Raw genomic sequence first — 23,706 nt, forward strand, 5'->3', positions numbered from 1 at the left:
TATCATGTGAGCCCTTAAAACCAAATAATCTTTCCCAGCTGCACTTAGAGGTAGACATGACTATGGATCCCCTGGAGAAGGACCTGGCAACTCACTCCAATATTCTTGCCTAGAGAATCCCATGGACAAAGGAGCACGGGGACGATGGTCTCCTGCTAGGCCGTCACCTTTCTTAGTGAAAGTGAAGTCGCTCAGTCGTGTCCGACTCTTTGCGACCCCGTGGACTGTAGCCCACCAGGCTTCTCCGTCCAAGGGATTCCCCAGGCAAGAATACTGGAGTGGGTTGCCAGTTCCTTCTCCAGGGGTCACCTTCTTACCGGTCCTTAAAAGACCCTCAGCAGGTCCACGCCCACGGCCACCTTCCAGCCTCTCTCTGCAGCCACAACAGCCGCACAAGACGGGCAAGCGATACCAAGCCCCGCGCTACTAGCAACTATCGCGGATCTTTGTGTTGCACGCTTTCTAGAGGAAAGACGGCCGGAAGATCGCTCCGCCCACGTAAGCCAAGATCTTGTTATCGTGAGATCCCGAGGACTGTACCGGAGCCAGTTCTCGCGGGATTTTCCGAGTTAGGGTTGGAAGCTACGCTGGGCTGCAGAGGGAGGCCTATCAGTGAAAGGGAGGGTAAAGGGTCGAGTAGCCAGCCTGTTGTCTTCCCCCGCCGGCGGAGCTCCAGGCTAGTAGGTGAGCACTGCCTTGCCAGCTTCCATAGCGTCCTCCGGCTCTGCCGCTGTCGCAGAGGCCACAGTCCCTTCTCCCTGGGCCCCATCAGGCTCCACCTTTGCTCCCTCCGTGCCGTGACGTCCTGCTCCAGGGGAGGGCGATGTACGGAGGGTGGCGGAAGGTGGAGTTTGCCACCCTCCGCCTGCCCGCCTCCTCCTGGCGGTCCTCTGCCGCCTGTGGGGTGTTAAATGCAACCTGGCTGCCAAGCCCTTCCCCCTGGCCAGATGGATCAGTCTGACCCGAAGCCCCGCGCGGAAACCAACAGCAAAGGTATAAGCTCCGAGCTCGCCTCTCTGCCCAGACACCTGTCTTGACTGTGTAGGATTGGACCTGTTCATGCCAGTTCCCTTGGGGTCGGGGTTTTACCCTGTGGCCTCCGTGAGTGACAGCTGGAGATAGTGTACCCCGTCTAGAGCTGGGACTAGTTCTTTGTGATTCAGTGTTGAGAAATTCTGAAGTCAGACTGCCCTTGAATCTAGTGCTGGCTGTGACAGTCATTTGCTGAGCAACTTTGGGTATTTTGCTCTCTGTAAAATTGAGATCATTGCTGATTGAGTTCTTTTGACTATTAATTGAGATGGTGTCACGCAAAGCACTTAACGTGACCCAGTGTCTGGCTCATAGTAAACACTTAAGTAAATGTTTGGTATTTTTATTCTCTATTGTATGCCTCAGTCCTTAGTGAATGGTAGGTTCATTATTAAGTAGGTGAATATAGATTGAGATTAGTTCAGTTTATTACACAAAGAGCTTTATATGTGATGTATTGAGTCAGGGTCACCTTTAACGGGTCACTAAGAGTCGTTTAGGGAGAACATGGTTATCTGCCACAAGTCATCTGGGATGTCTTCTTGCCCCCAAATTAATAGTTTTCATTATTAATAGTGATACAACAAAAATTTACAGATATTGGATACTTGTTCTGTGCCTAGAAATATGCTGATTGTTTACATGTTTTCTTTTGAGGAAGATATTGATCTGATTAAATAGATGAGGAATATAGAACCAAACTTCAGAGACTTTTAAGTAACAAGCCTCAGCTCTGAAGACTAGAAATTGATGACACTATCTCTCAGGGACCACAAATACAAATACCTTTAGAAACCTGGCAGGTAAAATAAGTGGATGAAGCTGCTGAGTGGAGATTATAGTAACTGGGATGTTCATATCTCATTTAAAAGGGGGCAGGGCTACTCATACTTCGGCCCCCTGATGTGAAGAACTGACTCATTGGAAGAGACCCTGATGCTGGGAAAGGTGGAGGGCAGGAGGAAAAGGGGATGACAGAGGATAAGATGGTTGGATGGCATCACTGACTTGATGGACATAAGTTTGAGCAAGCTCTGGGAGTTGCTGATGGACAGTTCCCTGTCCTGGTGTGCTACAGTCCATGGGTCACAAAGAATCGGACACAACTGAGCAACTGGATTGAACGAGGGCTACTCAGTTCCAAGGAATTATTCATTCATGTGTGTACTGGTACAGCATGTTCAGATAGCTTGATTCACATCCAGGCTCTGACACTTTCTAGCTGTGTGACTGTGGTTAACCTTTATCTGTTTCACCATTTATAAAAGGAAACTAATAATAGTATTTACATGAAGTAGTGAACGGGTTGTTGTAAGGCTTAAATGAACTACTATGTATAAATTGCATGTATGGCACTCATAAACCTCAAAATGTTAGATCTATATAAATATTTGTTAATCTGACAAGTATTTGAGTTTCAACATTGTCCTCAGTGTCCAGAATATGGCAGTGAACACAAATTGTCTCTACTCTGGGGAACTTAAGGAGATAACCAATAACAGATATTTCAGATTTTTCTCTGAAAATGGAATCAAGCAGGGTAAAGGAAGAGAAGGTGGCAGGGAGTGCTGTGTTAGATTGAGTGATCAGAGAAAATACCTCTGAGGAGATGCCATTTGAGCAGAACCCTGGATGAAGTGGGAGCATCAGTCACATTGGGATTTAGGGAGAGGGTTGGTGGCAGGAACAGAAATCTCAGGGACCGAAGATGGGAGTATGCTTGTCATGGTTGAAGAACAGCTAGAAGGCAAGTTTGGGATGAAATCAGGAGAAAGGGAGGAAATGAAGTTAAAGAGGACACGGAGGCCAGATCGTAAGGAGCCTTACCCCCCATTCAGTCCAAAAGGAAATTGTCCTGATTTAAAGGATTTGTTCTGGACTTTGAATGCTGAGAGACACTGCCCTGGATCAAACTTAACTGAATCTCTTTAGTTCTAGAAGTTACCCAAACTCAGAAACCAAATATTAATAGATTTCTATAGATTGTTGTATGAAGCCCATGAGGTTTTTGCACCCGCTGTATGTACCCCCTTGACTGACATTCTTTTCTTAGATTTCCTTCCTTTTTAAACTGTTTCTTTAGTCCCTCTTTCTTATAGCACTCTTAAAGCAACAATTTCACATGTGTGAACTTTTTAGTATTTGTCTCTCTCGCTAGATATCAAGGTTCTATGAGATTCGGAATGTGTTTTTGTTAATATATTCAGAACATTTATTGAGTGCCTATTGTGTGCTGGCCCTGGGGATAAAATTTTGAACAATACAGACATTTTCTTGGAAAAGATGCTATTCTCTAGTGAGAGAGGCAGATTTTTAAAAAGTAAACATGATAATTAAACATTGTGATATGTGCTGTATAGGCAGTAAAATACTGAGGTACAGAATAGTGGGGTTCCCTGCAGTATAGTGGGGTACTTTAAATAAGGTGATCAGAAACAAGATCTAAGAGGCAATGACATAACAGTGAGAGAAGACCTGTCTAGTATGCTGGAGTCAAGGGGAATATTGATAGATTTTAAGTTGGAGAGGTAAGTAGGGGAAAATGATACAGGGTCACGTTGACCATAGTAAGGAGCTTGGAATTTATTCTTTTCGCAGTGGGTAATTATTAAAAGATTTAAAATTAAAGATTTACTAATAAATATTTTTAAGTAGTCGATATTGCAGCTATGTGGAAAATGGATGGTAGGGGGGAGATAGTGTCAGTGGAGAGAATGGGTAGAGAATGGAGTCTATAGCAGTAATTTAGGAGAAAGCCAGACGTTGGCACATGACAGTTCAGTTCAGTTCAGTTGCTCAGTCGTGTCCAACTCTTTGTGACCCCATGAACCGCAGCATGCCAGACCTCCCTGCCCATCACCAACTCCCAGAGTCCACCCAAACCCATGGCACATTACAGTCAGGACCAAATTCAGCCCAACTTTTTTTTTTGTAGATAAAGTTTTATTGGAGCACAGCCATATCCATTTGATTATGTGTCTGTAGCTACTTTTGTGTTACAAAGGCAAGCGACAGTATAACCTGCAAAATCTGGAATAATAAATAGCTAAAATCTGACTCTACAGAAAGTTTGCCGATAGTTATTTTGAAGAGTTGGTGGCGTGGAGGAAAGTTATGCTTTTTTTTTTTTTGAAGTAGAACCACCAGGGCATTCTGATGGATTGAATGTAGGGAGTAATATCAAAAGAGGAATAAGGACTGACTAAAGGTTTTCTACCTTGAAAAGTTGGCTAGACAGTGATTCCTTTTAATGAAATTGGGAAAGACTTGTTTCGAGCAAGGTTTAATGACTATCATTTTTGACATTGTTCTTCTTCATTTTTATACTCATAGTGTGGTACCATATCTGGCAAATAACTGGTATTAAATCATATACATTGATAATAAATAAGTTAATGAATTAAAGCTCTAAAAAATTACAAGGCATAGGCTGGATAGGCAGACATCATAAGAAACAAGTAATGTTTTAAGACTTACTTTAAGGCTTAATATAGGTTTTAAGGTTCAAACAGTACTGTTATGAAAATAGGGCCCATTGACTTATTTCTGTATAGTGAATCAGAGAGTTATTTTCACATTAGAACATTTTTAGAAGAGTGTAATAATTCTCAAACAGTTTGAAAGCAAAATTATTATGGGAGAACAGATTTTTTTTTTGCTGTGTTTCTGATTGTTCTATAAAAACAACTTTATCAAAGTTACAATAATGGTTTTACTTTTGAGGAACAACTGATGAGGAATAGCATCATGAGCTATTCTTACTGAAGAGAATATGGACATACTAGTTATAATCATGAATGTTATAAAAGCCTAATTCAAAATCATTAGAAAGACCCTGGGAAACTACCAGTGATCATATGATCTCTGTGAGAAATATGTGAAAAAAATAATTCCTAGTATTCTTAAAATTGTAGCCATACAATTCCTCTGGAATTCTTGTTATGTGAAATTCCATTAGAAAAATTATTTTTACTTAATTTCCTCTATTTGGTACCTTTTAATTGTACCAGTATTATACTCTGTAGAGGCTTCCCTCCCCACTCCATAGTACTGTATTTTCTGAATTCAAAATAAAATAGCTGTACAGTTAAGCACAGAATGACTTCATACATAGAGAGAAGTCAGACTTTTCAAAGAATAATGAAATGATAGCAGAAAGAGATCTTAGAATTCATCTCGTTTTTAAGAACCTCAGCTTTTCAAAACCTTGAATGGAAAAAGCTGTGACAAAGCTGGTACATGTCATTCTGCTGTTGAACTGGAGATTCCCTTGATTAGTTATATACAAATTCAAGGAACGTTTTAGAAACAGCAGTATTGACAGTGAGAAGAAATAGCTTTGTTCAGAAAAGGAGATGGGATAACTAAGAAAGCAGACAGAAGAATCACAAAAATATAGCTGTTCAGAGGATTTTAGTTTACCTATTACCAAGTCCTATTCACAGTTATTCTGCCATATTATGAATGTTACACATAATGTTCATTAGTCACCATGAATATTTAACTAAGTGGTTCTTAATCATGGCTGTGTATCAGAATCACCTTTTGAATTCAACAATAATAATCAACCACAGTAATAAAACCAAATGTCCATGACCCATATCCACCTAATCAGAACAAATAGATTAAGCATGTATGGGGAGATGATGACACATAGTCAGGGTGAGAAAAACTGGAAATATATACCCTTTATTATGATAATATACTTTAGGAAAATATTTATAAGTATAATTTGTCTTGTTTCAGATTTTGGGAAGTGTATTTATGTGAGGAATATTTTTTTCTCATAGAAGTAGATAAATGAGGTGTTACTTTAAAAGTTAGATTTGGAAAGTTTATTTTCTCCTTTATTATTACAGATATATGGCATCCAGGAGAAAGATGTCTTGCCCCTTCTCCAGATAATGAAAAACTTTGTGAAGCAAGCATAAAATCTATCACAGTGGATGAAAATGGGAAGTCATTTGCAGTCATCTTATATTCAGATTTTCAAGAAAGGAGAGTACCTCTTAAAAGACTTCAAGAAGTAAAATCTGTTAAAGATTGTTCCAGGAATTTTATATTTGATGATGAAGATTTGGAAAAACCTTATTTCCCAGACCGAAAATTTCCATCGTCAACTGTACCTTTTCAACTCTCTGAAAATGGAGACTCTATTCCTTATACTATCAATAGGTATTTGAGAGATTACCAAAGGGAGGGAGCCCAGTTTCTCCATGGACACTTCATCCGAGGAAGAGGCTGTATTCTTGGTGATGACATGGGACTTGGAAAAACTGTACAGGTATTTACTTACTTTATAATTAAAATTTAATAAAGTCATTCATATTATGTCACGTGTATTACATACATGAATAGATACCATTTGCAGATTTCTGTTTGTATCCCAGAACTTATTTTTTTTTTTGTTTTTTTTTATTGTTTAAATCTATTTACTGAATAGATAAAAAAGAAAACAAAAAATGAGACAGCATACTAAAGAGAATTCAATATATCCCTTTTCTTCACTTTATTCTGTTTTTTTTTAATTTTTATTAGTTGGAGGCTAATTACTTCACAACATTTCAGTGGGTTTTGTCATACATTGATATGAATCAGCCATAGAGTTACACGTATTCCCCATCCCGATCCCCCCTCCCCCCTCCCTCTCCACCCGATCCCTCTGGGTCTTCCCAGTGCACCAGGCCTGAGCACTTGTCTCATGCATCCCACCTGGGCTGGTGATCTGTTTCACTATAGATAATGTTCATGCTGTTCTTTCGAAACATCCCACCCTCACTTTCTCCCACAGAGTTCAAAAGTCTGTTCTGTACTTCTGTGTCTCTTTTTCTGTTTTGCATATAGGGTTATCGTTACCATCTTTCTAAATTCCATATATATGTGTTAGTATGCTGTAATGTTCTTTATCTTTCTGGCTTACTTCACTCTGTATAATGGGCTCCAGTTTCATCCATCTCATTAGAACTGATGCTCAACATCACTCATTATTAGAGAAATGCAAATCAAAACCACAATGAGGTACCATTACACGCCAGTCAGGATGGCTGCTATCCAAAAGTCTACAAGCAATAAATGCTGGAGAGGGTGTGGAGAGAAGGGAACCCTCTTACACTGTTGGTGGGAATGCAAACTAGTACAGCCACTAAGGAGGACAGTGTGGAGATTCCTTAAAAAACTGGAAATAGAACTGCCATATGACCCAGCAATCCCACTTCTGGGCATACACACTGAGGAAACCAGATCTGAAAGAGACACATGCACCCCAATGTTCATCGCAGCACTGTTTATAATAGCCAGGACATGGAAGCAACCTAGATGCCCATCAGCAGATGAATGGATAAGGAAGCTGTGGTACATATACACCATGGAATATTTCCCAGAACTTATTATAATTATTTTTTGTGTGTGTTTGTCTCACACAGTACTTAAGGATGGTGTTTAGTCATTTTTTTACCCTCAGTACTTATTTAGTACTATGAAATACGTTATTTAAAGTAATGTTTTAGTATAATTTGACTTGTTTTTACCTTTGATAATGTTAATACTAAGATAATAGTTATATTTAGAGTAATTTAACTTTCTTAATGCTACCTTATGGAAGGAAAGTATTCTGACATTTGTTAAGCTACACAGCATGGTTAAATTTTCTACCGGCCTTTGGTACATATTGTTTGGAGTTTATCATAGCAGAAGTTTCTTAGTCAAGGATCTCTGGGCCACAAGGTGTTCAGTTGGTGGACTTTAGAGAGGCCTCTTGTTTCTCTAAAATGTGTGCCAGAATTAGCACATGTATATACTTTTCTTCAGATAGGCTTGTTAGGTATCTATTGCTGTATAACAAATTATTCCAAGACATGGCAGCTTGAAACAGCACACATTTATCATGTTACAGTTCTGTGGGTCAGGAATCTGGGTACCATTTAGCTGAGTCTTCTGGCTGAGTTTCTCTTAAGGCTACAGTTATTTCAAAGTTAGACTCGGGAGGATTCGCTTCCTATCTCGTGTGATTGATGCGGGGTTCAGTTCCTTGTGCGTTGTTAGACTGGGGCCACTGTTTCTGCATGAGCTATTAGCAAAGCCCTCCCTTGGTTGCTTGCCACCTGGGCCATAGTGGGCATGAAATATGGTTGTGGATACCAAGAGGTGGAAATTTTGGGGAGCCTTGTCAGAAGCTGTATATCACAAAGGTTTGTAATTAAAAAGGATTAGAGTTCTGAATCTAGACTTTATACTAAACAATCATTCTGAATTTTCAGGAGTGTTTGTCTAGTGTGTGATTAAGTCCTTTTGTGTTTCCTTCTTTACAACTGAATTTAAGCTATTTTTTCTTCGTGACACTTCCATTGTTAGTGGAGTTCAGAGGCAAGTGAAAAATTAAATTCACTTTTATTTTCAAATTAACGTTTGAAAATAGCCAAATAATGGCTGTGTTTAAAGTTCTGGTATAAAAAGTTAGGGTAAAATTAAGTCCCTCAGTAATCATAGTGTATTACTTTTAGCCATACTCTATTTTCCTTTAATCTCAGGCAATGCACATAGTTTGACACTTGCACATTGAAGATGTTAAATAATTGCTTGTGGAATAAATGAATTTACTTTCTCAGGAGAATAGGTTCAAAGAATAAAGAAAAGAGCCTTTGGGAAACTACCAGCTGTGACCGAGATATGCACATGACTGCTAGAGGAAAATAAATAATAAAGCCCTCTGTGACTGTCTTTACATATACTTTTACTGTTTTTCCCATGCTAGAATGTTCTTTCCAACATGATTTTGACTAGTCAATGACTGATCATCTTCAATATCAGAAACATGAGGTGCTACATCTGCTATGTGAAGATGGTATTATGCCTTCGAGCAACAGAGGAAAGATAACATTTTTCAAACTGTAAAAATTGTCTTTGAATCTTTGATTTTATATTCATTGATATTATAAAAAAAAGTCATTACTATACATGTTTAAAATATAGGTATAGGAAACCTCAACCCTGAGACAAATGGTGGGATTGCTAATAATTACAGCTTTCTTTGGTTATTATCAATACCATTTTTTGCATAATACGATCTTTAGTTGATTCAAAAGCTGTACAAAAATTTAAAACTTCTTTAGATCACAAGTCATGTTATTCCCTCAGGAATATAGTAATGAAGAAGATAATCATATTTTCTTTATTTTCATTCATGGAGAAAATGCCATAATACCCAATGGGAAAGGTTAATTAACCTCCAGAGCCACAAAGCTTTTAAAGCAGAAACAAAAATGTCCTAGCATTTTGAAGGTAAATTGATTTTCTTGTTTCAGCATGTATTAATAGTCCAGATTTTAGGAATAGAACTTTGTAAGGATAAAAGGGCTAGGTTCCCTTTCAAAATAACACATTGTTTATTGTTGTTGTTTAAACCAAGCAGAAATCATCATACTTTATGAAGTATGATTCCAAAATACTCTTACCTTTTTATCTCCCAGGAAGATGAAAAATAAGGAATGTAGGCTTTAAAAAAGAATTATATAAGAAATAGACAATTTTTGCTATGCCTTCTGTTGGTCTGAGAGAATGTTTGCTGCCTTATTGCCCCATCTCTGATTTATGCTGTGTATCATGAGTGTGTGTGAGAAAAAATAGACTATAAAAACGTTTGCCTGACAGAGTTCTAGAGGAATGTCTGTAAAAACAAAGCTTTTGCAGAGTGATGCATCATTTCTGAAATGCAGTTTTTGGTCTTTTTCTATTCTGTAGGTGGCTGATTAAATAGTTTTTTGTTCTTTTCATCTTTAACCATAACTTTAGAACTACTGTATTCCACATTAAAGCAGATTCTTTTTTTTTTTTTTCAGATTAGTTTTGTAAACCAGCATTGTAAATATGTTGTTCACCTTCTGTGAATTAAGGTTTTGATAGACCTCTACTGGGCTAGTATGAGTGATAGGGCTAAATCTACACGAAATTATGTATTCCCTTTGCCTTCTTGGAGTTGTGACCAAATGACAAAGTTTCCCAGTTTCCCATTCCCAGTCCCAAATGACTGGTTTCCCAGTTCCCCTTTCTTCTCTTGGGCTTGTCAACAGAGATGAGGGTCAAAGTAATTAGTGCTGTTTACACTCCTGGTACATAAACTCCACCTGTGCTGTTCTTTACATTCTCCCTCTGTCTGTCTGCTCTTTGGATGTCGATATTACTGCTACATTACCTTAAAATAATGAGGTAAAAAGTTTGTCAGTGATTTTACGTTAACTCCTGCAGTTAGTGTGTATTCTCAAATAAATTTATTTTCATTTCAAGTCACTTTTTGGGGGTAGGTGACTAATCTGTTAGGAAGGAGTGTGGATTATTTAAAAGGGATGCAAAGATTTTTCTTTAAAATTTTTAATATATTTAGTGAATTAAGTATGGGGATTCCCTGTGGTTAGAATTCCATGCTTTCACTGCCAAGGGCCTGGGTTCAATCTCTGGTCAGGGAACTAAGATCCCATAAGTAGCGTGGCGTGGCCAATAAATAAATTAAAGGGATGTAAAGATTTTTCTTTAAAATCACTAAGGTATTTAGTGAATTAAGTAAAGCTAATCCATAATTACAGCTTACAAATTTAATCACTTTTATGGAACTTCTTCTAAAGATGAGATTCTTCAATAAAATAGACATTTATATATCTTTGTTTCATGGAATTTGACAAGTTAGAGCTAATATTTTTTATCATGTTAGATGAGCAGATTGAATTATGAATTATCATAGTTAGAAATGTATAGGAATACCTCAGAGATATTGTGGGTTCATTTCCAGACCACTGCAGTAAAGTGACATCATAATAAGGCAAGTCACAAGAATGTTTTGGTTTCCTAGTATGCATGAAAGTTATATTTACACTATGTTATAGTCTATTAAACATGCAATAAGTGGCACTGTCTCTAAAAAAATGATGTATATACCTTAATTAAAAAATACTCTGCCACTGCTTTTGTTGTTTTTGTTCAGTTGCTAAGTCATGGCCAACTCTTTGTGACCCCCACGGACTGCAGCAGGCCAGGCTTCCTTGTCCTTCACTTTCTCCCGGAGTTTGCTCAGACTCATGTCCATTGAGTTGGTGATGCCATCCAACCATCTCATCTCTGTCACCCCCTTCTCCTCCTGTCCTGAATCTTTCCCAGCATCAGGGTCTTTCCCAGTGAATCACCTCTTTGCATCAGGTAGCCACACTGTTGGAGCTTCAGCCTCAATCCTTGCAGTGAATATTCAGGACTGATTTCCTTTAAGATTGACTGATTTGATCTCTTTGCAATCTAATGGACTCTCGAGAGTCTTCTCCAGCACCACAGTTCAAAAGCATCAATTCTTTGGTTATCAGCCTTCTTTATGGTCCAGCTCTCACATTCATACATGACTACTGGAAAAGCCATAGCTTTGACTATATAGACCTTTGTTGGCAAAGTAATGTCTCTGCTTTTTAATATGCTGTCTAAGTTTGTCACAGCTTTCCTTCCAAGGAGCAAGATCTTTTAATTTCATGGCTGCAGTCACTGTCCACAGTGATTTTGGAGCCCAGGAAAAGAAAATCTGTCACTGTTTCCACTTCTTCCCCCTCTGGTTGCCATGAAGAGATGAGACCTGATACCATGATCTTCGTTTTCTGGATGTTGAGTTTAAGCCAGCTTTTTCATTCTCTTTCATCCTCATCAAGAGGCTCTTTACTTCTTCTTCACTTTCTGTCTTTAGAGTGGTATCATCTGTATATATGACGTTGATATTTCTCCTAGCAATCGTGATTCCAGCTTGTGATTCATCCAGCCCAGCATCCATTTAATATTTTAAATCCTTTGCTGTCATTTCAACAATCTTCACAGTACCTTCCCCCAAATTAGATTCCATCTCAAGAAACCCCCTTTCTTTACATAAGTAATACGAAGCACCTCCTCATCCTTTGTGGTTTTCTCATGATATTGTAGCAATTCAGTCACATCATCAGGCTCTAACTCTAGCTCTCTCCGTATTTTCACCACATCTGTAGTTACTTCCTCCAGTGAAGTCTTGAACCATACAAGAGTTATCCATGGGGATTGTAATCAACTTCTAAATTCCCGTTAATGCTGATATTTTGACCTCTTTCCATGAATCGTGAATGTTCTTAATGGCATTCAGAATAATAAGACCTTCCCAGAAGGTTTTCAGTTTACTTTGCCCAGGTCCATCAGAGCACTCACTGTCTATGACAGCTATAGCCTTATGTCGTGTATTTCTTAAATAATAAGACTTGAAAATTGAAATGACTTCTGATCTATGGGCTGGAGAATGGATTTTGTGTTAGCAGATTATAAAAGCAACACTGATTTTATTGTACATCTCCACTAGAACTCATGGATTAACCAGTACATTGTTGATGAGCAGTAATATTTTGAAAGGAAACTTTTTTTTTCTGAGTGGTAGGTCTCAACAGTGGGTTTAAAATACTTGGTCAGCTATGTTGTGAACAGATGTGCTATCATCCAGGCTTTGTTATTTTGTCAGTAGAGCACAGGGAGAATAGATTTGGGCTTCCCAGGTGGCACTAGTGGTAAAAAAAAAAACCACCTACCAATGCAGGAAACTTAAGAGACACAGGTTTAATCCCTGGGTTGGGAAGATCCCCTGGAGGATGACATGGCAACCCACTCCAGTATTCTTCCCTGGAGAATTCCATGGACAGAGGAGCTTGGCAGGCTACAGTCCATAGGGTTGCAAAGAGTCAGAGATGACTGAGGTGACTTAGCACACATGCACACAGAATAGATTTATCATCATTCTTAAGGGCCCCAGAGTTTTCAGAATGGTAAATGAGCATTGGCTTCAACTTTAAGTTACCAGCTGCATTAGCCCCTAAGAGAGTCAGCCTTTCCTTTGAAGTTTTGAAGCCTGTCACTGGCTTCTCCTCTCTAGCTATGAAAGTCTTAGATGGCATCTTCTTCTAATATAAAGCTATTTTGCCTACACTGAAAATCTGTTGTTTAATGTAGCCACCATCATTAATTAGTTAGCTAGATCTAGGTATTTTGCTGTAGTTTGTGCATTAGCACTTGCTGCTTCACCTTGCAGTTTTATGTTATGGAGATGGGTTCTTTCCTTAAATCTCATGAAACTGCTAGCTTCAGACTCCTAACTCTGAAGCCTCCTCCCTTCTCTCAGCCTTCATAAAATTGAAGAGAGCCTTGCTCTAGATTAGGCTTTGGCTTTAAGGGAGTATTGTGGCTTGTTTGATCTTCCATTCAGGTCACTCAAACTTTCTTCTGAATATCAGCTGTAAGGCTATTTCATTTTCTTGTCATCCATATGTTCACTGGAGTAGCACTTTTCATTTCCTTCAAGAACTTTTCCTTTGCATTCACAACTTTGCTCTTTGGTGGGTTTCTTGTTGTTGGCCTCTCTTGGCTTTTGACATGCATTCCTCACTGAGCTTAATCATTTTTGGATTTTGATTTAAAGTGAGAGATGAGTGACTCTTCCTGTCACTTGAACCCTTAGAGATAATTATAAGGTATTACCAGACTTAATTTCAATATTGTTGTGTCTTGGAAATGACCAGGAAAAAACTGTTAACAGCTTGGCTGAGAAGTTCTGATTCATCTGCTGTCTTCACCAGATATTGCACCTTCAGATTTCCATTTATTTTAGACTTTACAAAATTTTCTTAAATCGAAAAAAAAAAAAATTTCATTCTCTGTAAGACTATAAAAGACAGTTGTAATAGTTCTTTGCTTCAAAAGGTAAAAAATTTTGGGAAGATGAATTAAGAAGTTGCCTGAAAAATGGCAGAAAGTAGTGGAACAAAATGGTGAATTCATTTTTCAACAAAGTTCTTGGTGAAAATGAAAAAATATGTCTTTTATTTTTACTTAAAAACTGAAGGAACTTTTGGACAACGTAATATATATATATAACAGAAACACACTCTGAGACATGGAAAACAAACTTATAGTAACCAAAGGGAAATGAGAACAAGGAGGGACAAATTAGCAATATGGGATTAACAGATACAAACTACTGCATATAAAATGGGCTTCTCAGGTGGGATCGGTGGTAAAGAACCTGCCTGACAACGTAGGAGACGTAAGAGACGGGGTTGGATCCCTGGGTCGGGAACATCCTCTGGAGGACGGCATGGCAACCCATTCGAGCATTCTTGCCTAGAGAATCTCATGGACAGAGGAGCCTGGCAGACTACAGTCCGCAAGGTTACAAAGAGTCAGACATGACTGAAGTGACTTGGCATGCACGCACATATACATGTGTAAATAAAGCAACAAGGATTTACTGTTTAGCACAGAGAAGTCAAGAAATACCTGGAGTAACAGGCAAATTCAGCCTTGGAGTACAGAATGAAGCAGGGCAAAGGCTAACAGAGTTTTGCCAAGGGAACGCACTGGTCATAGCAAACACCCTCTTCCAATGACACAAGAAGAGACTCTACACATGGATATCACCAGATGGTCAATACCAAAATCAGATTGATTATATTCTTTGCAGCCAAAGATGGAGAAGCTCTATACAGTCAGCAAAAACAAGACCGGGAGTTGACTGTGGCTCAGATCATGAACGCCTTATTGCCAAATTCAGACTTAAATTGAAGAACGTAGGGAAAACCACTAGACCATTCAGATATAACCTAAATCAAATCGTTTACGATTATACAGTGGAAGTGATAAATAGATTCAAGGGATTAGATCTGATAGACAGAGTGCCTAGAGAAATATGGATGGAGATTCGTGACATTGTGCTGGAGGCAGAGATTAAGACCATCTCCAAGAAAAAGAAATGCAAAAAGGCAAAATGGCTGTCTAGGAGGCCTTACAAATAGCTGTGAAAAGAAGAGAAATGAAAGGCAAAGGAGAAAAGGAAAGATATACTCATTGGATTGCAGAGTTCCAAAGAATAGCCAGGAGAGATAAAGCCTTCCTCAGCGATCAGTGCAAAGAAATAGAAGAAAACAATAGAATGGGAAAGACTAGAGATCTCGTCAAGAAAATTGGAGATACCAAGGGAACTTTTCATGCAGAGATGGGCACAATAAAGGGCAGAAGTGGTATGGACCTAACAGAAGCAGAAGATATTAAGAAGAGGTGGCAAGAATACACAGAAGAACTATACAAAAGATCTTCATGTCCCAAGTAATCATGATGGTGTGATCACTCACCTAGAGCCAGACATCCTGGAATGTGAAGTCCAGTGGGCCTTAGGAAACATCACTATGAACAAAGCTAGTGGAGGTGATGGAATTCCAGTTGAGCTATTTCAAATCCTAAAAGATGATGCTTTGAAAGTGCTGCACTCAATATGCCAGCAAATTTGGAAAACTCAGCAGTGGCCACAGGACTGGAAAAGGTCAGTTTTCATTCCAATCCCAAAGAAAGGCAGTGCCAAAGAATGCTCAGACTACTGCACAATTGCACTCATCTCACACACTATCAAAGTAATGCTCAAAATTCTCCAAGCCAAGCTTCAAGAGCATGTGAACTGTGAACTTCCAGATGTTCAAGATGGATTTGGAAAAGGCAGAGGGACTGAAGATCAAATTGCCAACATGCATTGGATCATTGAAAAAGCAAGAGATTCCAGAAAAACATCTGTCTCTGCTTTATTGACTATGCCAATGCCTTTGACTGTGTAAATCACAACAAACTATGGAAAATTCTTTAAGAGATGGGAATAGCAGACCACCTGACCTGTCTCCTGAGAAATCTGTATGCAAGTCAAGAAGCCACAGTTAGAACTGGACATGGAACAACAGACTGGTCCAAATCGGAAAAGGAATACGTCAAGGCTGTTTGGTGTCACCCTGCTTATTTAACTTACATGCAGAGTACATCATGAGAAATGTTGGACTGGATGAAGCACAAGCTGGAATCTAGATTGCCAGGCTCCTCTGTCCATGGGATTCTCTAGGCAAGAATAATCGAATGGGTTGCCATGCCCTCCTCCAGAGGATCTTCCAGTTCCGGGGATCGAACTCCCACCTCTTACGTCTCCTACATTGACAGGCAGGTTCTTTACCACCAGTGCCACCTGAGAAACCCATTTTATGTGTAGTAGTTTGTATCTGTTAATCCCATATTGCTAATTTGTCCCTCCTTGTTCTCATTCCCCTTTGGTTACTGTAAGTTTGTTTTCCATATCTCAGAGTGTGTTTCTGTTATGATAGGTTGTCCAAAAGTTCCTTCAGTCTTTAAGTTAAAAAAAGTTGGCTTAAAACTCAGCATTCAGAAACCTAAAATCATGGCATTTGCTACCATCACTTCATGGCAAATAGATGGGGCAACAGTGGAAACAGTGACAGACTTTATTTTTTGGAGCTCCATAGTTACTGCAGATGGTGATTGCAGCCATGAAATTAAAAGACCCTTCCTCCTTGGAAGGAAAGTTAGAACCAATCTAGACAGCATATTAAAAAGCAGAGATATTACTTTGCCAACAAAGGTCCACCTAGTCAAAACTATGGTTTTTCCAGTAGTCATGTATGGATGTGAGAGTTGGTCTATAAAGAAAGCTGAGCACTGAAGAATTGATGCTTTTGAACTGTGGTGTTAGAGAAGACTCTTGAGAGTCCCTTGGGCTACAAGGAGATCCAACCAGTCCATCCTAAAGGAAATCAGTCCTGAATTTTCATTGGAAGGACTGATGCTAAAGCTGAAAGTTCAGTACTTTGGCCAGCGGATGTGAAGAACTGATTCATTTGAAAAGACCCTGATGCTGGGAAAGATTGAAGGCAGGAGAAGGGGACTACAGAGGATGAGATGGTTGGATAGCATCACGGACTTATTGGACATGAGTTTGAGTAAACTCCGGGAGTTGGTGATGGCCAGGTAAGCCTGGTGTGCTGCAATCCATGGGGTCGCAAAGAGTCAGACACGACTGAGTGATTGAACTGAACTGTACTGAACAGGGAATCACCGCTGATAGTGACTGCAGTCATAAAATTGAAAGATGCTTGCTTCTTGGGAAAAGCTGTGACAAACCTGGATAGCTAAGCAGGAACATCAGTTGGCTGGCAAAGGTGACTATAGGCAAAGCTATGGTTTTTCCAGTAGTCATGTATGGATGTGAGAGTTGGATCATGAAGAAGACTGAGCACCAGAGAACTGATGCTTTTGAATCGTGGTGCTGGAAGAGACTCTTGAGAGTCACTTGGACAGCAAGGAGATCCAACTAGTCAATCCTAAAGGAAGTAAACCCTGAGTGTTCATTGGAAGGAGATGCTGAAGCTCCAGTACTTTGGCCATCTGATGCAAGGAGCTGACTCACTGGAAAATACCCTGATGCTGGGACAGATTGAGGGCAAAAGGAGATGAGGGCGGTAGAGGATTAGATGGTTAGATAGTGTCACTGACTCAATGGACATGGATTTGAGCAAACGCCAGAAGAAGGAAATCTGATATATTGCAGTCCATGGGGTCGCAAGGGTTGGACATGACTGAGTGACTGAACAACAACAGGGAATTATATTTGAAATCTTATAATAAATTATAAGGGAATATAATCTGAGAAAAGTAACTGAATCACTGTGCTGAACACCTGAAACCAAAAATATTGTAAATCAACTATACTTCAATTAAGAAAAATTGTCCAGGGCTTAAAATGTCCAGTCATTTGTGAAACATCCTTTATGCCTTCTTTAATCTCAGTTATTCCTATCACATCAGTCATTTTTCTCCCTTCAGTCTCTTGCTGAATTCTTCAGTATCTGTGTTTTTTGTTTTTTTTCCTCAACCATGCTTCCCCTTCAGTCTCTTGCTGAATTCTTCAGTATCTGTATTTTTTGTTTTTTTTCCTCAACCATGCTTCAGGTCTTCTCCTCTGTCCCCCCCGTCACTCCTCCATGCCAACTCAGATGGATTTTGAACTGTTAGAGGATAGAAATAAGCCTTTTATCTAAACTTTTGCAGTAGGCAGCATACTACCTGGCATGGCAATATATATTTTATTGAGTGCATTAATTAATTTTAAGTTGAATTGAGTAGTTGTATATTTCTGTGATTTTATCTTGTATTTAATGATCCCCTAACCTATGTGCTGGGCTTCCCAGGTGGCGATGGTGGTGGAGAACCTACCCGCCGGTGCAGGAGATCCAGGAGACTTGAGTCCGATCCCTGGGTTGAGAGGATCCCCTGAAGGAGGGCCTGACAACCCACTCCAGTGTTATTCTTGGCTGGAGAATCCCATGGACAGAAGAGCCTGGTGGGCTACAGTCCATAGAGTTGTGAAAAGTCATACAGGTCTGAAGTGACTTAGCATGCACGCACACACACAACCGAAGTGCCTTGTTCTATGATAGACATTTTCCATTAAGCATACATGTTAATTAGGCATTATTCACTCATTTTATTGATGAAAAAGTAGAAACTTACGGAGACATCAGAGAAATTGTCCAGGGTCACGTAGGTAGTATAACACTGGTTGGTCAGACTTCAAAGTCTTTGTTATAACTCCTGCAATACACTGCCTTATATAATTTGGGTTCAGAATGCAGATTTTTAAAAAATATTTTAGAACTCAGCATAGGTTTTGACCATTTATGTGTGTGTGTGTGTGTGTGTGCATGCTCAGTCATGTCTGACTGTTTGTGACCCCTATGAACTTTAGCCAGCCAGACTCCTCTGTCCTTGGGATTTTTCAGGCAAGAATACTGGAGTGAGTTGCCGTTTCCTCCTCCAGGGAATCGTCCCAACCTAGGAATTGAACCCATAACTCCTGTGTCTCTTGTATTTCAGGTGGATTCTTTACCACTGAGCCATCAGGGAAGACCCATCATTATTTTATAATCTTTTAGATGACATATTTTGTTGAAAATACACTTAGTTTATTGTAAGATACAAGACTGTATACAGGGTATAAAGGATCCTTACCTCAGTGGAATGATTCTAACAAAAAATAGTTCTTGTTTATTGAGTCATTCTTCTGTACTCGCTTGATATTTTACATATTTTTTCCTCTGTATTTTTTTCACAAGAACTGAAATAATACTGATTATACCATACATACATAAATGCATACTCATAAAAATGTAATTATAATATTTTGACATGAAAGTCACATAACAAACTATTGCAAATTATGCAGTTAAGTGGCATTTAGTGCATTCACAGTGCTGTGCAACCCCCATCTCTGGTTTCACAACATTTTCATCTTCACAGAACAGTACCCCATACATATTAAGTAATCACTTTTATTTTCCCCTTCCCACCATCCCTTGGCAACCACTAACTGATCTTCTGCATTCATGGATTTGTCTTTTATGAATATTTCATATAAAGGAAATCATGTAGTGGTGACCTTTTGTATTTGATGCTTTCACTTGTAATGTTCTCCAAGCTCATCCAAGTTATAGCAGTACTTCCTCCTTTTTATGGCTGAATAACATTCAGTTGCATGTAAATAACAGTAATTCTGTTTATCCATTTATCCTTTGATGGTTGGGTTGTTTCCACCTTTTGACTATTATGATGCTATTATATGCACTTGTGTATAAGTTTCTGTGTGGACATATACTTCCATTTCATTTATACACACACACACACACACACACACATCATTTATACACACACACACACACACATCATTTATATACACACACACACATCATTTATACACACACACACACACACACACACACACACCCAGGAGTGGAATTACTGGATCAATGGTAATTCTATGTTTTATTTTTTGTGGAACTGTTTTAACGATTTTCTATAATGACTGCACCATATTACATTTCTAGTAGCAATGTATGAGGTTTTATTTTTCTCCAGTCCTTGTCAACATTGTTATTTTCTGTTTTCTTCATCATAGCCATCCTGTTGCATATGAAGTGGTACCTCACTGGGGTTTTGATTTGCATTTCTGAAATGATCAATGATGTTGAACAACTTTGTATGTACTTTTTTTGACTTTTGTATATATTCTTTGAGAATTGTGTGTTCATGTTGCCATAGATTGAATGTTTCTGTCTCCCCAAAATTCATGTATCGAAACTCTAATTCCCAACCTGATGGTATTTGGAGATGGGGCCTTTGGAAGGTAGTCAGGTCATGACTCATGATGGGGTTAGTGGCTTTGTAAGAAGAGATACTAGGGAGTTTGTCCACTCACTCTGCTTTCTGTCTTCTGAGAATATAAGATGACTGCCATCTGCAAAACAGGAAGTGGGCTCTCACCAGACATCTGGTCTGCCAGCACCTTGATTTTGAAATTCGTAGCCTCCAGAATTGAAAGTTTGTTGTTGAAGCTATCCAATCTCTGATAATTTGTTATAGCACTCCAGAGTGACTAAGATACAAGTCTTTTGCCCGTTCTTTAGTTGAATTGGCTGTCCATATATGTATGAGTCTTGTTTCTAGTCTTTTTCTTCTGTATCATTGTTCAGTTTTGCTGTACTTATATTCAGTTTTATGTTAAGCACTTTCTTGCTATCTCCTATTTTTATCCCTTTGCATTTCCATGTAAAGTTTTGATCAGCTTGTCAAGTTCCATGAACAGATCTGTCTGGATTTGGTTAGGATTGTGGGGTTCAGTTACCCTGAATTTATACAAGAGTTTGGGGGGAATTATCATAAAGTGATAGCTCCCTTATTTAGGTCTTTAATTTCTCTCAGCATTGTTTCATAGTTTTGTGTGTGAGCCTTACACATACTTTGTTAAACTTAGTCTCATATTTTTGATGCTATTGTAAGTGAATTTTTTTCCATTTAACTTCAGATTTTTTGATTGGTAGTATGTAAAATCAAATTTATTTTCGTATGTTCCGTATGTTGCTAAATTCTTCACTTATTAGTTCTAGTAGTTATTTTGTAGATGTTTTAGGATTTTTCTGTGTAAACAATTATGGCATCCACAAATAGAGGTTTGGTTCTTCTACTTTTATGCCCTTTTCTTTCTTTCTTTCTTTTGCCTTATTTCACTATCTAAGTGTGATCTCAGTACATTTTGGACAACAGTAGTGGAGCTCCTGGGATGGCTCAGTGGTAAAGAATCTGCCTGCAGTGCAGGAGATGCAGGAGACAGGGGTTCAGCCCCTGGGTCAGGAAGATCTCCTGGAGGAGGGCATGGCAATCCACTCCTAAAGTATTCTTGCCTGAAGAATCTCATGGACTGAGGACCGTGGTGGGTTATAGTCCATAGGGTTGCAAAGAGTGGGACCTGACTAAAGTGAATGAGTGTGTGCATGCATGCACCCACCCCCCCGCCCCCACACACACACACACCACACACACACAACACAGTGGAAGTAACATCTTTATCTCATTCCTACTTTTAGGGAGGAAGCATTTAATATTTTAGCAGTAAGTATATTAGCTGTACGATTTTCTTAGTATCTTTTATTAGATTTAGGAAGTTTCTGTCTAGTCCTTATTTCTGAGATTTTTAAAAACAATGTGTAGTGAATTTTATCAAATTTTTTTTGATATCTGTTCAGATAACCATATTTTTCCCCATTTATTAAGTTAATAAATTATTATATGGACTAATATGATTTATGTTAGTTGGTTTTAAAATGTTAAACCAATTTCATATTCCTGTGATAAACCCAGTTTGATCATGAGATTTTTTTTTTTTAATTGCTGGATTCAGTTGCTTAATATTTGAATAATTTTTGCATTTATGTTTATTATGGATATTGGTCTATACTTTTCTTTTCTTGCAATGTGTTTGTCTGGTTTTGGTATCTGGATTGCACAGGATTCAAAACAAAGTAGGAAGTGTTTCCTCTCTCTTTTCTAAAAACATTGTGTATTTAAGTTATTTTATACTTAAATATTTTATGAAATTTACTAGTGAAATCTTAGACCTGGAGTTTTCTTTAAGATTTTTTTTTGGATACTTTAAAGCGTTTTATTTATTTATTTATGTCTGCTCTTGGTCTTCATTGCTTTCTTAGACTTTCTCTAGTTGCAGAGAGTGGGGGCTATTTTCTAGTTTCAGTGCATGGCCTTCTCGTTGCAGTGGCTTCTCTTGTTGTCGAGCACAGTCTCTAGGGTGTATAGGCTTCAGTATTTACAGCACATGGGCTCAGGAGTGGTGGATCACAGGCTAAGTAGTTGTGATGCACAGGCTTAGTTGCCCCATAGCATGTGGGATCTTCCCAGACTAGGGATCGAACCAACTTCCCCTGCATTGCAAGATGGATTCTTAACCACTGAACCACCAGGGAAGCCCTGAGTTCAGTTTCTTTAGTAGATATGTGACCATTTAGATTTTCTGTTTCTTGCTGTGTCAGTTTTGGTAAATTGTATTTTTCAAAGAATTTATCCATGTTATCAAATTGATTGGCATAAAATACTTCTCCATATTCCTTTTTTATTCTTTTAGTATTTGTGGGACATGAGTGATATCTCTCTGCATCTTAATGAGGACCTTTTGTATTCTATTTTATTCTTACTTAGCATAACTTGAGGCATATTGATTTTGTTGATCTTTTCAAAGAGTCAACTTTTAACTTTGTTAATTTTCTCTGTTGTTTGGTACTTCATTGATTTCTGCAATTATTTTGCAGTCGTCTCTGCAGTTGGATGTACTATTGTATATAAATACCAATTAGCAGATCAAGATAAATGATAATATTCAGATTTTCTATGTTTTTAATATTAATAGGTGAATGCGTGCATGCTCAGTCACTTCAGTTGTATCTGACTTTTCATGAATGTATGGCCTGTAGCCTGCCAGGCTCCTCTGTCCACGGGATTATTCAGGCAAGAATACTGGAGTGGGTTGCCATGCCCTCCTCCAGGAGATCTTCCCAGCCCAGGGATGAAACCTGAACCCATGTTTCCTGTGGCTCCTGCATTGCAGATGGATTCTTTACAGCTGAGCCACCAGAGAAGCCTTAATGGATGAAGGTGGGAGGTTCAAATCTCCTGCTGTGATTGTGGGTTTGTCTCTTTCCCCATTTAATTTTGTCAATTTTGTCTTTATGTATTTTGAAGTTCTGTTATTAGGTCATAATCATTATGATCACTTTGTCTTCCTGACCTGCTTATCATTATTAAATGTTTTTATATTTCTGGTAATACTATTCGAAAACTACTTTATCTGATATTTTGATAAGTACTTCAGTATTCTTATGCTTAATGTTTGAATGGTTTGTCTTTTCCTAAGGCTTTATTTCAAGCTATCTGTGTCTTTCTATTTAAAATATGTCTCATAGATAAATCTTTTATCTATTCTGGCAATCTCTGATATTTAATTGGACCATTTAGTTCATTTACATTTGGTATAATTTCTGTTATGTTTCAATTTGGGTATATTGTTTTGTTATTTGTTTTCTGTTTGAACAGACTGCTTTCTCTTTTAATTGTTCTTCTTTCCTGCCTTATTTTGGGTTGACAGGGTATTTTTTAAAATTCCATTTTAATTCTTCTATTGATTGTTAACTGTACTTCTTTGCATTATTTTTTGATGTTTGCTTTGGTAATAAAGATACACAGTTCTGATGTGCTTAAAGCTAATAATGTATGGCTTCATGTAAAATATAAGTATCTTGTAATGAAATAGGTTGTCCTATTTTTATTTATTTTTATTTTAAGGAAACTAAGAGGAAAGCTAAGTGTAATACCTAAGATACTACTTAATACCTATGTAATATCTAAATTTTGAAGGTTAAACCAGCATTACATATTCAGAATCAACCCAAGATGGTTTTGGTATATATTTCTTTTTTACAT

General features: G+C 38.4%; 1 protein-coding gene across 4 annotated transcripts in view; it reads left to right on the forward strand.

The window, feature by feature from the left end:
- Positions 1-564: 564 nt before the first annotated feature.
- The window catches only part of ERCC6L2 (ERCC excision repair 6 like 2), a 182,592-nt gene continuing 159,450 nt past the window's right edge, over positions 565-23,706 (forward strand). For 3 of the 4 annotated variants that reach the window (XM_043453164.1, XM_043453165.1, XM_043453161.1), the window contains exons 1-2: positions 844-993; positions 5,892-6,316. In XM_043453164.1, the coding sequence (XP_043309099.1) occupies positions 912-993; positions 5,892-6,316 (507 nt within the window). In that variant the 5' untranslated portion in view covers positions 844-911. Of the gene's footprint in view, positions 685-843; positions 994-5,891; positions 6,317-23,706 lie in introns of those variants that run through there. The other variant, XM_043453162.1, reaches the window with a different exon arrangement.

This window comes from Cervus canadensis, chromosome 30, assembly GCF_019320065.1.
Source record: "Cervus canadensis isolate Bull #8, Minnesota chromosome 30, ASM1932006v1, whole genome shotgun sequence".
Lineage (NCBI taxonomy): Eukaryota > Metazoa > Chordata > Mammalia > Artiodactyla > Cervidae > Cervus > Cervus canadensis.